Source organism: Mobula birostris, chromosome 3 (assembly GCF_030028105.1).
Source record: "Mobula birostris isolate sMobBir1 chromosome 3, sMobBir1.hap1, whole genome shotgun sequence".
Taxonomy (NCBI): domain Eukaryota; kingdom Metazoa; phylum Chordata; class Chondrichthyes; order Myliobatiformes; family Myliobatidae; genus Mobula; species Mobula birostris.
In genome coordinates this window covers 214,822,015-214,836,310 of record NC_092372.1, presented here as the reverse complement: position 1 = coordinate 214,836,310, position 14,296 = coordinate 214,822,015, and the positions used below count along the sequence as shown (strand labels likewise).

General features: G+C 39.7%; 1 protein-coding gene across 11 annotated transcripts in view; it reads right to left on the bottom strand.

Moving 5' to 3' along the window:
• kmt2ca (lysine (K)-specific methyltransferase 2Ca) overlaps window positions 1–14,296 on the bottom strand; it is a 487,395-nt gene that overhangs the window by 8,522 nt on the left and 464,577 nt on the right. For 8 of the 11 annotated variants that reach the window (XM_072254064.1, XM_072254065.1, XM_072254063.1 and 5 more), the window contains 5 exons: window positions 12,818–13,937; window positions 10,363–10,499; window positions 8,593–8,735; window positions 6,216–6,384; window positions 5,150–5,266 (listed from right to left, as the gene is read on the bottom strand). In XM_072254064.1, coding sequence (XP_072110165.1) covers window positions 5,150–5,266; window positions 6,216–6,384; window positions 8,593–8,735; window positions 10,363–10,499; window positions 12,818–13,937 — 1,686 coding nt within the window. The remainder of the gene's footprint in view (window positions 1–5,149; window positions 5,267–6,215; window positions 6,385–8,592; window positions 8,736–10,362; window positions 10,500–12,817; window positions 13,938–14,296) is intronic. The other 3 variants (XM_072254067.1, XM_072254074.1, XM_072254066.1) reach the window with 2 other exon arrangements.

Genomic DNA, 14,296 nt, shown 5'->3' with positions numbered 1-14,296 from the left:
CATGTCATCTAAAACTCTGACAAACTTCTATAGATGTATGGTGGTGAGTATATTGTCTGGTTGCATTACTGCCTGGTATGGAAACACCAATGCCCTTGGATGGAAGTTCCTACAAAAAGTAGTGGATATAGCCCAGTCCATAGTGGGTAAAGACCTCTCCCCTACTGAGCACAACTACATGGAGCACTGTTGCAGGAAAGCAGCATCCATCATTAGGGGCCTCTATCATCCACCCAGAAGTGCTCTCTTCTCAATGCTGCCATCAAGGAGGTGGTAAAGGAGCTTCAGGACTCTCATCCCCAGGCTCAGGAACAGTTATTTCACCTTAGGCATCAGGGCTGTTGAACCAGATGGGATAACTTCACTCAACCAATCACTGAACTGTTCCCACAACCTATGGTCTCACTTTCAAGGACACTTCATCTCATGCTCTAGAAATTTATTTATTTATTTATTTATTTGCATAGTTTGTTGTCTTTTGCAAATTGGTTGTCTGTCCTGTTGTGGTCTTTCATTGACTCCATGATGTTTCTTGTATTTACTGTGAAAGCCTACAAAAAATGAATCTCAGGATTGCATATGGTGACATATACTGCATGCACTGTGATAGTAAATTTACTTTTAAACTTTGTACTTTGCACTTTTCACTGCTGATTCCTTGATGACGACTGGCGTGTTCCCTCAAGTTCCCATTCCTTAAATGCACAATCAATTCCGTCTTACTGACATTGAGGGAAAGTTGTTGTGAATTGTCTTGGCTGAAGTTGATTCTTTATTCCTTTCCATAGATGCTGCCTGACCTGCCAGCACTTTGTGAGAGGCCACTCCACTGGAAAGCAGCTACTAGCTGATCTTCTCAAGAAAAATATTTTGAAACGAATGTGTGGCTGATGCGATTCATTGATAAACGGATGAGTGCAGGTGAATGGTGGAGCATTCCTGTAGATTTGGAAACCCCTGCTCTGGAGGGTGTTCTTAGATGCTAACAGTTCTTCAAATAAATTCTCAGCTTTGGTTTCTACTTTTCCACCCTTCCACTCCACTCAAATGATGCAGGCAACACTTCAGAACAGTATTGAGGGTGTGCAAGCTTAAATGCAGATGTCCTCATGTTATTTTCTTGTTCAGGTAGTTGAGTTACAAAAAGAATTTTAAAAATCTTATTTTTGAAGTTATTCTAATGAGTTTGCATGAATGTATGGCAGTCCGCAGAAAAAGAATCTCAGGGTTGTATGTGGTGACATGTATGTAACTCTGATAATAAATTTACTTTGAACTGTGTTTTTGAATTATGCCTTTTATGTGTTACTGAGTTCACTGAAACAATTGCAAATGTGAAGCAAATACAACATGGTTCTGAGCAGAGGCCAAACAGTACTGCAGCCTCATAGGAGTACAAAATCACACATCCAAGGAATCATAAAAGGTGACATGGAAATGAATTGAATAATGTCATCGAAAACTACAATCATGGGAAATACAATCCAACATCGCCCAATCTTAAATACAACTAAAATTGTTGATTGTACCTTTGAAAAGTAAAGGCCACAATCTAAAAGTACGATGAAAACTATACCAGGGGTGATTGATAAGTTTGTGGCCCTAGGTAGGTGGAGTCAATTTTAGAAAACCTGACACATTTATTTTTCAACATAGTCCCCTCCTACATTTACACACTTAGTCCAGCAGTCTTAGAGCATATGGATCCTTCTTTGGAGAAGTGGTCCGCAGCAGGGGTGATTGATAAGTTCGTGGCCTAAGGTAGAAGGAGATGAGTTATACAACTCTCGTTACATACACGTGCAGTTCAACTCTTTGAGTGATTATGTAGAAAGTTTGAAGTTAATAACTTTTCTCCTTCTACCTTAGGCCACGAACCTATCAACCTACCACGAACCTACTGTGGACCGCTTTCTGGAGGTCTAAGACGCCAACTTCTACAAAGAAGGGATCCATATGCTCCATGACCGCTGGACTAACTGTGTACATGTCGGAGGGAACTATGTTGAAAAATAAATGTGCTAGGTTTTCTAAAATTGAGTCCTTCTACCTTAGGCCACGAACTTATCACTCACCCCTCATATTACTTTTAAAATTAGAGCTATTGTTATGCAATTCACTGCCATAGTTTGGAAAAAGAATCTGGGATGATATGCCTTTGTGAATCTTTCTTTATTCTTCTGTGTCTGCACATCAGAAATCAACCCTTTCTCTAACAGTAAAGTGTTTGTCCTCAGACTCTTGGCGAAGAGGAAGAAAAGCAGAAAATACTGGCAACACTCAGCATCTATTATGCAAATAACAGCATGGACTTGAAGTCTAAGACATTAAGTTTCTTTTTTCCATCATTTCATATTTTATCTTGAGACTTCTCTATTTGCTATCAATTTACTGTCTAAGGTATTTGTGTAGGATGGATAGGATGAACGCTTTGTATGTAAGACAGATGAGGAGGAACATTAATGTGAAATTACCCATCAGAAGAACAAAGAGCTCTCCTTCCTCCTCCTTCTCAACTTTGTAAAAGCAGTTATCTCACTCTAAAAATAATCAGAATGTGTGAAGAACCGAAAACAGATTGAGTGCTCCTTTACAAAAATTGTTCTTACAGCGTTGTCCTTAAAGTTGTGGGTGGGGTGGGAGATGGGAGAGGTAGATAGTGTTGGGTTCCATGAAAGATTTCAGACTGAGGAGACAACAGGGCTACAGTTCTTCTGCAGACTTTGGCTGTCTCGCTTGCCTCTGTCTCTCCAGGTAATCTTGATAAAGTTGAGATCAGGGCTGTGTGGAGGTCATACCATCTGTGGCAGAGCTCCTTGTTCTTTTTGCTGAAGGTAGCTTGAGCTGGCTGTGTGTTTGGGATCATTGTCCTACTGCAGAATGATGTTGGGACTGATCAGATATTTCCCCAATGGTATTATATAATAGATGAGAATCTTTAGATCTAAATCTCTCTCAGAAAAGTGTTGTAGCAATTATTTATAACATAATTATGAATTTATGTCCTGATGTTTCCAGTAAAATTAAAACTGATTGGGAAAGAGAACGTAAGATTATTATACCAATCGAAAAATGGGAAAAAATTCTTCAATTGGTTAATTCATCCTCTACATGTGCTAAACATGTGTTGATACAGTTTAAAGTAGTGCATAGGGCTCATATGTCCAAAGATAAACTATCCCGTTATTATTCTTATATTAATCCTATATGTGATAGATGTCATTCCGAGATAGCTTCTTTAACTCACATGTTTTGGTCATGTCCTTTGTTGGAAAAATATTTTCGATATTATTTCAACGGTTTTGAATACAGACTTACAACCTCACCCAATTACTGCTATTTTTGGATTACCAATGATAGACTCAGATCATTTAACATCTTCAGCTCGTCGGATGATTGCATTTCTTACTTTAATGGCTAGAAGATCCATTTTGCTGAATTGGAGAGAGATTAACCCTCCTACTGTATTTCACTGGTTTTCACAAACTATGTTGTGTTTAAATTTGGAAAAAATTAGAAGTGTGGTTTATGACCCTTCCATTAAATTTGAAAAAACTTGGAGGCCATTTATTCAGCATTTTCATATGATGTAATTTGACCATTTCCAAACTTATGTTACTTCTCTGTGCTGTTGGTTGAGAGGAACGGAGTCGTCGACACTAAGGTTTTCTTTTCTTCCATTTTTACGTTGTTAAAATTGCCCAAGTCTTTTTAGTTTAGTTGATTAATTCTGTTTAGATTAGTTTTTTTTTGGGGTGGGTTTTTTAAAATTTTTTTTTTCTTTTTTCATGATTTTTCTCCAGTTTGCTATGTTATGTCTATATTTTATGAAACTAATAAAAAGATTGAAAAAGAAAAGAAAGAGAATCTGCTTGTACTTTTCAGCATTGAGGAATCCATTAATTCTGACCACATCACCATCTCCATTTGCAGAAATACAGCTCGAAACCTGCAGGGAACCTCTTCTGTGCTTCACTGTTGGCTGCAGACACTCATCCATGTAATACTCTCCAGCTGAACTATGGACAAACTTCCTCCCAACTGAGTCAAAAATTTCAAGTTTTGGCTCCATCAGTCCAGAGCACTTGCTGTCATTGTTCAGCACCCCAGTCCTTTTGTTTTTGTGTCTCTTGGCTTTATTCTCACTTGGGAAGAATGGCTTTTTGGCAGCAGCTCTTCAATGAAAAACCTCTTTTGACAAGAGTTCTCTGGATTGTTCAGAGGTATACTTGGGTTCCATTGCTTTCTGAGAGTTCAGAGCTGATGGCAGAGCTGGACTTTTTCTGATTTAGAAGGGACATCAGTTTGATGTACATCTCATCGGCTACACTCAGTTTCTGTGGATGACCACTGTGGTTCAGGTCTTCAACCTTGCCAGTTTGTTTGTGCTTCTTCAAAAGAACTTGGACAGCATTTCTTGGAACTCCTGTCTGCCACGAAATTTCTGCTTGGGAGCACCTTGTGTCTTGTTGCTATGCTCACTTTTGCCATGGTCTAAGAATTGATGATCTGAAAAGTAAACTCTCACATCTGCCACACCCTCACCTTTTAGTTTCGTTGCCCTTCACCCAGTTTGTTTCAGTTAATCAGTTTATTTTATTCAACTCATTATCATTGATCATTAGCACCCATTTGTTATTATTTGTGCGGGAAGAGGGATTTCGGGGTCAGTGTACCTGATCCACTTTGTTAGGTTTTTGTGCAGGAGGAAGGATTTGGAGTTGATGATCGTGCTGCCTTTCTCTTCTTTCTTGGTTTCAAGGCTACCCGGAGAACTGAAGAATTTCAGTGTTGTATACGTTGATAATTAAAGAACATTTGAACCTTTGCTTGTTATCTTTACTTAACCACGCACTAGGCTTTATACCTACAAAGTAACTAAGATTTTATTCAAAAAGTGTGTCTATTACTTAATATGTTATTTCCTTTAATGAAATGCAAAAAGATTCTCTGTAACATTCAATTATTTGGAAAATGAATGCTTGAAAATTTAAAATTTGTTCTTTTCTGCTGACACACTAATGCAGAAGGCAAAAATTAAACTAAAAAATGGTATAAAAATGACTTCTGCACAATACAATTATACAATTGACTTTCATTCATTTTCATATGATGGTATGTATGAACTTCATCAACACACTGAGCTTACCTGAGACTCATAAAGTTTCTCCCGTCTATTAGCCACTTCATTGCGGATGATTGTTCCGATGTACTCAATAACCATGGTATGTTTCTCGATGTCTCGGGCAGCATACAATCCAAGACCCTGAGAAAAAAAAGTGTGCTATTAACTTAACTAATTCTGAATTCACAAGATAGAATTTTTGATCTGGAGCCACAACAGTAACACTTTTGGAATAAACTACTTCTGAGGTTGTTCTTTGAAGTATTAATGGACACTGGGAAATCAAAGCTGGGCCAGTAATTCAATTGCACTGTAGATGTGCAGTCAGCCTTCTCTACACTTACGAGCATGGACAATTTTTGCCTTTTATCTTCCCAACTGGGATAACAACTTATACCAAATCTGCAGAATCAAGAAGTTTAGACAAAATGGAAAACTCGGAATTCTCAGCATCACCATAACTTCCAATTTTAAGGAGGATTTTGTTAATTATAGGAAAGGAAAGGTACGTCGCATCCGGAGTTTCTCCGGTTAGCGGACAATTTCCCTCTACGCCTCTTTGACGTAGTGAGGAACCACGTACGAGGCAAGTTACAGCAGTGGTTTGCCATTGCCTTCTGCGGGGTGAGCTTCCAAAGAGATCACCAGCTCGTAACCCAGCACATATGGAAAGCATGCAGGGGAGCCAGCTGGATTCAAACTCGGGACCTTTCGTCCTGAAGTCCGGCACTAATGCCACTATGCCACCAGCCGAGTCTTGTTACTTATATAGAAAAATAAACACGATAGCATAAGTTCCTAAAATCATTTCTCCATTCAGGAGAATTCATACTTCAGCACACTGGCATTTGCCCCTTTCTATAATGTTCCAATACACAACGCCAAAGGGAGCACTATAATTACAATCTTAGTTACAGTATTCTATATCGAGCATAATACAATATAACTTGATGGGTTTGTTAAACAAAAGTACGTTGCCCAAAGGCAAATTACAGGCCCCAGATTGCAATGAGAGTAATTCAGAAGAAGTATATTTAGAAGTTTTGCAACATGTCGCATGGTTCACCAGTGCTGACAACAAATTACTGACCTGGATCCGAGAACGGGCCAAATACACATTAATTTTCCACTCGGTCTTCATTTTACGATACTGAGAAGATTTGGAATGAACAAACTGCTTGCTATAAGGTGCGTTCAGTTCTCCCGTGACTGTACTCTGAAAAGACTTGGATGTACTGGTACTGTTCAGCGTATGTGGCCTAGCACAATTGGACACCAAGCAACAAGAAGAGAAGGAGAAAAAGAAACAAATTCTGAAGTTCCTTTTGGTCAATGGGAATAAAAATAAGTAAACAGAAATACTTTTCTTTCTTGAAGGTAAATGGCACACAAAATGGACCAAGCTGAGCGGATTACCCACCAAGTACATAATTATTGCAGCAGTTTTTAAGCGTGCAATGAGCGAATAGGAATTATTAATAAAGGAAGTAGTTTGTTTCCAGCTAATTTTGTTAAAGGAAAGTAGGGACTATTTAGAATATTGAAAAAAAAATGCTTTTATCCTTTTCAATTGCCACTTACTGCTAATTTCCCCCTCATTCCCAATACAAGTCATTTGACATATATGGTGCCTTGAAAAAGCATTCAGCTCTCACAACTATTTTCACATTTTACTGTCTCATTTCCTAAATTTATAATATACTAAAGTAGGACATTTTGAGCTAAACTACAAAACATTGCGCATAAAATCAAAGGAAAATTTCCAAAATCTATTAACAATTCACTAAAAATTCAAACCCAAAATTATGAGGCTGAAAAAATATTCATCCCCTTTGTAATTACTACTCTAACTTTCCTCAGGTGCAATGTACAGTATCACCTTACCAACTAATCCTATTTGCTAATGTAGAAATTTGGAGAATCACACGTTTTCAATGAATTCATAATAATAAATATCCCCTCTCTCTAAGGTCCAATAGTATGGTAGATTTTCAACAGACCAAACCAAAATGAAGACAAAAGAACATTCAAGGCAGGTCAGGGAAATGATAATAGAGAAGCACAAATCTGGGGAAGGGTACAAAGTCACATCAAAGGCACCGACCATACCCCAGAGCTTAGCACAGTCCATCAAAAAAAGTGGAAACAATATGAAACATAGTCATACTTTATTGATCCCAGGGGAAATCACAGCCACACTGCCTAGGTCAGGCCTCTCCTCCAAACTTTGTCACTGGAGAACAATAGTACTTGTAAGAGAGGACACTGTGACACTAACAGTCACTCTGAGTGAGCTGCAGAAGTCAGTGGCTACAAATGGAGATGAATTTCATGGCTTCACAATCTCTAAATCCTTACACTAAAAGGGTATTTATGGAAGAGTGGTAAGAAAGAAGCCTTGGACTTAATAAAACCACATCATTGCCAAGATTTTAGTAAAGCATCACTTAGAAGTTACTGTAAAGATGTGGAAGGTCTTGTGGTCGTATGAGACTAAAGTGGCACTTTTTGGCTTCAACACTAAGCAGAACATGGTGGCACAAATCTAATACTGCATATTAGCCAGGTAACACCACTGTAAGGTATGGTGGAGGTAGGATCATGCTATGGGGATGTTTTTCTGCAGTAGGGATCGGAACACAAAAACCTGCTAGCCTCTGCCAGAAAGCCGAAACTGGGGAAGAGGTTTGTCTTTCAGCAGGACAAACCCAAATCACACTGCCAGAGCAACCATGGAGTTGCTTCAGTTGAAGAAAATTTATGTCCTTGCATGGCCCAGTCAGAGTACTGACCTTAATCTGATCGAACATCTCAAGCAAGAATTCAAGATCCCTGTCCACTGCTGCTCCACAACTAACTGGGTATAGCTTGAGCAATTTTGCTAGGAGGAATGGGCAAATCTTATTCCATCACATTGTGTAAAGTTAATAGAAACGTATCCAAAAAGACTACTTGTTGCAATGAGATGTGAGATATGATTCACTAAGTACTGAACAAAAGGGAATGAATGCTTTTGAACTGTTGGCATTTCATGTTTTGAATTTTTTAGTTTTACAGGCTTTACAATTTTCCCTTTTTTTGGGCTCTACTGTGAAAAAAGGAGGATGTGATTCACAAATAAAAATTCTCAAGTGAAATTGATCAGAATCCATGATGTAATATTTATGTGAACTAGGGGTTGGGGGCTGAATACTTTTTTAAGGCACTGTTTATGACTGAACACATTCTATGTGTGAAATAGGGAAATAGGGCAAGAGTTATACCCCAATTCACAGTGGCATAAAGTGTCAAGGAAAGCAGAGGTTAATCCATATTGGAAGTACACAAGTTATGGTTGGCAATTATACAATTAAACAGACCCTGCCATTGTACCCCTTAATAAATGGTGGACATGACATGGCACAGCAGAGCAAGCAATGCAACCTCCAACCCTGGACGGTACTATGTGAAGTTGAAAACAAAAATACCTTAACACAAACCTCTTGACATGGGTACTCATCTTGGGCTCAGATCGGGCACTGCCTGAAGGATTTATTGCAAGTGGAAGTTCCATCAGTGGATTGCGACCAAAGCGAAATGTGTAGTTTTCGCAATTTTCTACTCCAGGCAGCTACAACATAAGAAGTTAAAAACCAACATCTGGTTGAATTAACTCAGCCAATTCACATTCAATGTATAATGCTGATGGCTTTTGTTATCAATGATAAAAACCTCACTTAAAACATCTGTCAACATAATTTGGTGCAGCATGGTAAGCATAGTTATTTTAAGATTTAGATTTACAGTGGTACCAACCCAGGTTCAATTCTGCTGCTGCCTATAAGGAGTTTGTATGTTCTCCCCGTAACTTTGTGGGTTTTCTCTGGGTGCTCCAGTTTCCCACATTCTAAAGACGTACAGGTTAGTAGGTTAATTGGTCACAGGGGTATAATTGGGCAGCAGAAGCTCACTGGGCAAGAAGGACCTGTTACCATGCTGTATCTCTAATTTGGGATTTCTTGGTAAAAATGATTGAAGTACAGCTACCCAGTTGATTACTGGCAAGATGGTGAAATAGCCTATCACTGAAACTTTGATCATAATTGTTAAAACTCAACTGTAACTTTGAAGTTCACATTTCAAACTTTAGATTTGTATTTAATATGATTAGCAACCAAATACATGACAGAGCTAGGGTTAGAGGCTAGTTTAACCATGCGAGTGACTGAGTGTAACCCAGGCCTCAATATAGGGGTGCTGGCATGGTTGGTTTACTTCACCTCCCAATAAATTGGGAGAATTTTGAAGGACAAGCAATGGTGGTATTTTGCTAATGCCTTGAGGTGCTTGCTGCAAGTAGTCCAGGTTTCAGAAGCATATAGAAGGGCAGGGATCACTCTGCCAGATGTGGGGGCTTGATCTTCAAATCCCTTTTTCCTTTATAAATCAAAATCTGTGCTGGCGCACAGGAAGCAGTGTGGAAATCCATCAATGATGGCTGTCTTGTGAGTACAACCCTAGCCACTACAGTTTAGCATCACTATGACCACTGAGCACTTGGGACTTCTTCCTTTACTAATTCAGCTCTTTTTTGTAAAAATGATGTATAATTTATGTTTTTCTTGTGAATGCTGCTTGAATGACACTATGTGCCTGTGAAGCCACTGTAAGTTTTTTAAAATTATTATTGTACCTGTATGTAGATACAGGAAACAGCCCATATTCTCCTTAGTACTACAGGGTCAGTTTTATGTTGTGGTTAAGCCTCTTACAGCAGAAATCTAACCTATTGGCAAATTGTCATTTTATTTTAATAAAAACTCAGAACAGTACCATACAATAAAGGCTCCTTGGCCCATGATGTTGTGCTGACATTTTAACCTACTCTAAGATCAATTTCACCCTTCCTTTTCTAGCCCTCTATTTTTCTATCATCCATGTGCCTATCTAAGAATTTCTTAAATGCCTCTAATTTATCTGCCTCTACCACCACCCTGGCAGTATATTCCACATGCCCACCACTCTGTTTTAAAAAAAAAGTCCTCTCTATACTTTCCTCCAATCAGCTTAAAATTATGCTTACTTGAATTAGCCATTTCCATCCTAGGAAAAAGTCTTTGGCTGTTTACACTCAATCTATGTCTCTTTATCATCTCAAATTAGCTTACATTTGATAATAACAGATCAAATCTGGAAAAGAGGAAGGCGGCATATTGTAGAGCCTTAAATACTTATTTTGTTTTGTAAAATCCACATACCGACTCGGCTATCCTTGTGACTGCAGAAACAGTCAAGCCAAAGAGGTCATCTCCCCGAAGGTAGTCTGGGAAGAGTTTCAGCATATTAGCATCTTTTCGGAGACGTGCTATGGGCTCCAAAAGCTTTTGCCACACCCCTGAAAGAGAAAAGTGCAATTTCCATCATTTCAATCAATTTTATATGGCACCTTTGGTTTCCTCATTTACTGTTGTCAAGTTTTGAATTATTATGCTTTTTAGCAAACATGTTTTCAAAAAAAAATAAGATTTTACAGTAATGCTTGCTAGTAAATTGCACTGAACGCCACTGTGATTACTGGGTTCTCCCAATGAGTTCCCTCAAGTATTCTTTTTGTCTCCCACATATAAGACCTGCAGAGTGGTAGGTTAACTGGCCACTGTAAATTGCCCCTAGTATGTAATAGGGGTTAGGGTGTGATAGAATTTGGGGGTAGAGTTGAGAATAGAAACATAGAAAACCTACAGCACAATACAGGCCCTTCGGCCCACAACGCTGTGCCGAACATGTCCTTACCTCAGAACTTTGTGGGTTGAAGGGCCTATATGTGAGGACAACTGGGATTAATATAGGATTACCCTAAACGGGTGGTTGATAGCAATGGATGGTAGGCTGGAGGGCCCATTTCTGTGACATTTCTCTCTGTGACTCTACAAAGCTACAGATTTACTACACACAAGTTGATCATTGTTATGAACTGCTCCAATTTAAGAACATGGTCTGTGGATTCTTGGAATTCTGTGTTCCACAGAACTATACATCCCTCAGCTAGATATACACAACAGAAGGCTTTTGCTTTAACTTGATACATAGCAACAATAAACTAACACCAATATAATATTTGGACAGAATCAAAATGACGTGGTTTCCAACGAACAAGCTCAATGTATGTTTCAAACTGAAGCAGCCTACAATACATTTTAAAAAAAAATTGAAATAAGCTCCAGATTGATAAAGAGAAGTAAAACAGAAAACTTCTAAGCACAAAAGATTCTGCAGATGTTGGAAATCCAGAGCAACACACACAAATGCTGGAAGAACTCAGCAGGTCAGGCAGCATCTACAGAGGGGAATTAAACAGTTGATTCAGGACTGGGAAGGAAGGGGAAAGGTGGGGGAGGGAGGGGAAGGAGAACCAACTAGAATGTGATACTGAAGGCCGGTGGGTGGGAAAGGTAAAGGGTTGGAGAGGAAGGAATCTGGTAGGAGAGGAGAGTGCACCATGGGAGAAAGGGAGGGAGGAGGGGCACCAGGGTGAGGTGATAGGCAGCAGAGGAGAAGAAGTAAGAGGCCAGGGTGGGGAACAGAAGAGAAGGCGGATGGGGAAAAAGCACCAGAAGGAGAAATCGATTTTAATGTCATTAGGTTGGAGACTATCTGGACGGAATATGAGGTGTTGCTCCACTATCCTGAGCTTGATAAAAGAGGAGGCAATGGGCCTACATGTCAGAATGGGAATGGGGACAGGAATTTAAACGATTGACCACTGGGAAATCCAGCTTTTAGCGGATGGAATGAAGATGCCCGACAAAGCAATCTCACCAATGTAGAGGAGGCCATGTCGGGAGCACTGGATACAACAGATGACTCCAACAGATTCACAGGTGAGGTTTTGCTTCACCTGGAAAGACTGTTTGGGGCCTTGAATGGAGGTAAGGGAAGAGGTAAATGGGCAGGTATAACATTTCTGTCGCTTTCAGGGATTATGTGCCAGGAGGGTGAGTAGTGGGGGAGAATTACAAAGGATTTACCGAGGGAGCAATCCCTGTGAAAACAGTTGTGGGAGGGAAGTAAAGATGTGTTTGGGAGTAGGATCCCGTTGAAGATGGCGCAAGTTGCAGAGAATGATGAGTTGAATGTGGAGGCTCATGGGGTGGTAGGTGAGGACAAGAGGAAATCTATCTCTGTTGAGGTGGCAGGAAGATAAGGTGAGCATGGATGTCTGGGAAATGGAGGAGGTGTGGGTGAGGGCAACATCAATGGTGGAGAAAGGGAAATCCCGTTCTTTGAAGGAGGCGGCATCTTTGATGTCCCGGAAAGGCAAGGCACATCTTGGGAACAGATGCGGCAGAGATGAAGGAACTGAGAAAAGGGAATAGCATGTTTACAGGAGACAGAGCTGGAGGAAGACAGACATGGCTTTCAGTAATTTTATAAATGATGTTGGTAGACAGTTTGTCTCCAGAGATGGAGACAGAGATCTAAAAAACTGTTTCTATTACTTGAGAGATAAAAGGCTCTATTCCATAATGAAATCTACTGAGAAAACACCAAGTGCCAAAATACCTAAGATGTACAAATTACGATTTGATTTATAAGCAGTTTTATTTTGATTTTGTAGATGAAGTGAGATACACTTGAGTTCCTATTGAAATCCAAACGGAGGGATCAGTATAAAAAATTTTAAAAATCTAATTTGAAATGTTTTTTTCTTACCTTTTGGAGAACTTCCAGTTAAGACCAGATCCTCATGACCTTGCTCAATGACTCTGACCACAAATTCTGGAACACTGTCTTTTTCTTCAATGGAGCACAGATAACGGCTACGCTTGTTAGAGTAACGCGTGCTCCAGTAAAACCGGCTTGCTTCATAGCCAACCGGGTAGAGTGCTACTGAACTGTGGAAAGACTGCATCTGCTGTGGGAGGAGCTGTCCGATGGCATGGAAAATTAAGCCTCCAACCCGAAATGTGTGGTTGCGTTCTCCTCGCTGTACAATGCTGGCTACCTGTTTAACTTCATCCCGCTGTACATAAACTCTCCTGAAGACAGCAAAATATGTCAACTCTTGCTCATGAGGTCCCTTTGGTTTATGTAATGAGCAGAGCATAGTCTTATCCTTGAAAAACATACATTGGGCTTTACTGGCACAGGTAAAATGATAAATATTGGTGCATCTTATCCGATGACATGTACCAGTAGCTCCCATTTTATGACAGAAAACACATTTCATGGAAAGGCCCCGTCTCAAAGCCAACTCCACATTAATCAAGGCGCCAGCTTGTGTTTCATATACTTCTGTGGACCAGAGGGCACAATTTAAATGGACCCAGAGATCCAGATCAAGGTTCAGGAGCCTTGCAGCCCCATCAGTTGTTCCATCACCTTCCTCATGACATAAGCAACATCGTCTATAATCTCGGGGCATGGGCTCGGGCTTGAATGATGTCCCAAGTTTATTTAGAAGTTCGTCTATTTCCTCTTCAGACACCAGCTTTAAATGCTCTTTCGGAATGACTATTTGAACTCTCCACTTTTTCCACTTCATCCCCTTCCACCTTTTAATGGGGCGATTGTCATCCAAACCTCCTTGTAGTGACCTCGGCCTAGGTTTCAGCTTCACCGTCACCTTGAGATCATCAGGCTTTGGATCTTGTTTGAACAACTGCAGGTTGGCTGGAGGAAAATAGACACTGAGAGTTGGAGAAACTGCATTCTCCTGAATCCGTGGAAGGCGATGGACATCCAAAGGGGAAGTGTTGTTGTTGTAATGATGGAATGTGTTTCGCGTCACATCCTTAGGTTGCTGCTCTGCCACCGCAGATGGAAACTCCTGCTGGTTTAAAATAGACAAAAGGTGGTGAAGATAATTTATTCCAACTTGAGTTGACTAAGAGCAACAATCAATCGTCCATTAAATAAGTTCAAGATTTAAATCCTATATTTATTAACACCTTGGTTAAAAATTTATGACTAAGCACCTTGAATGACAACATTAAATAAGATTAGATATAAGCAAATTTCTTCTGCAGAACCTTCACAGACTTAGGCTGCACACATCAAACCTATCTGAATGGAAAGGACTATTAAAACAATTACAGAAGTAGAGTACAAATAAACAATAGATCTAACAACTATTACGATTAAAAGTAGATCTATGTTGAAGCTTCTTCTGCTTCCCTCCCTCTCTCCCTG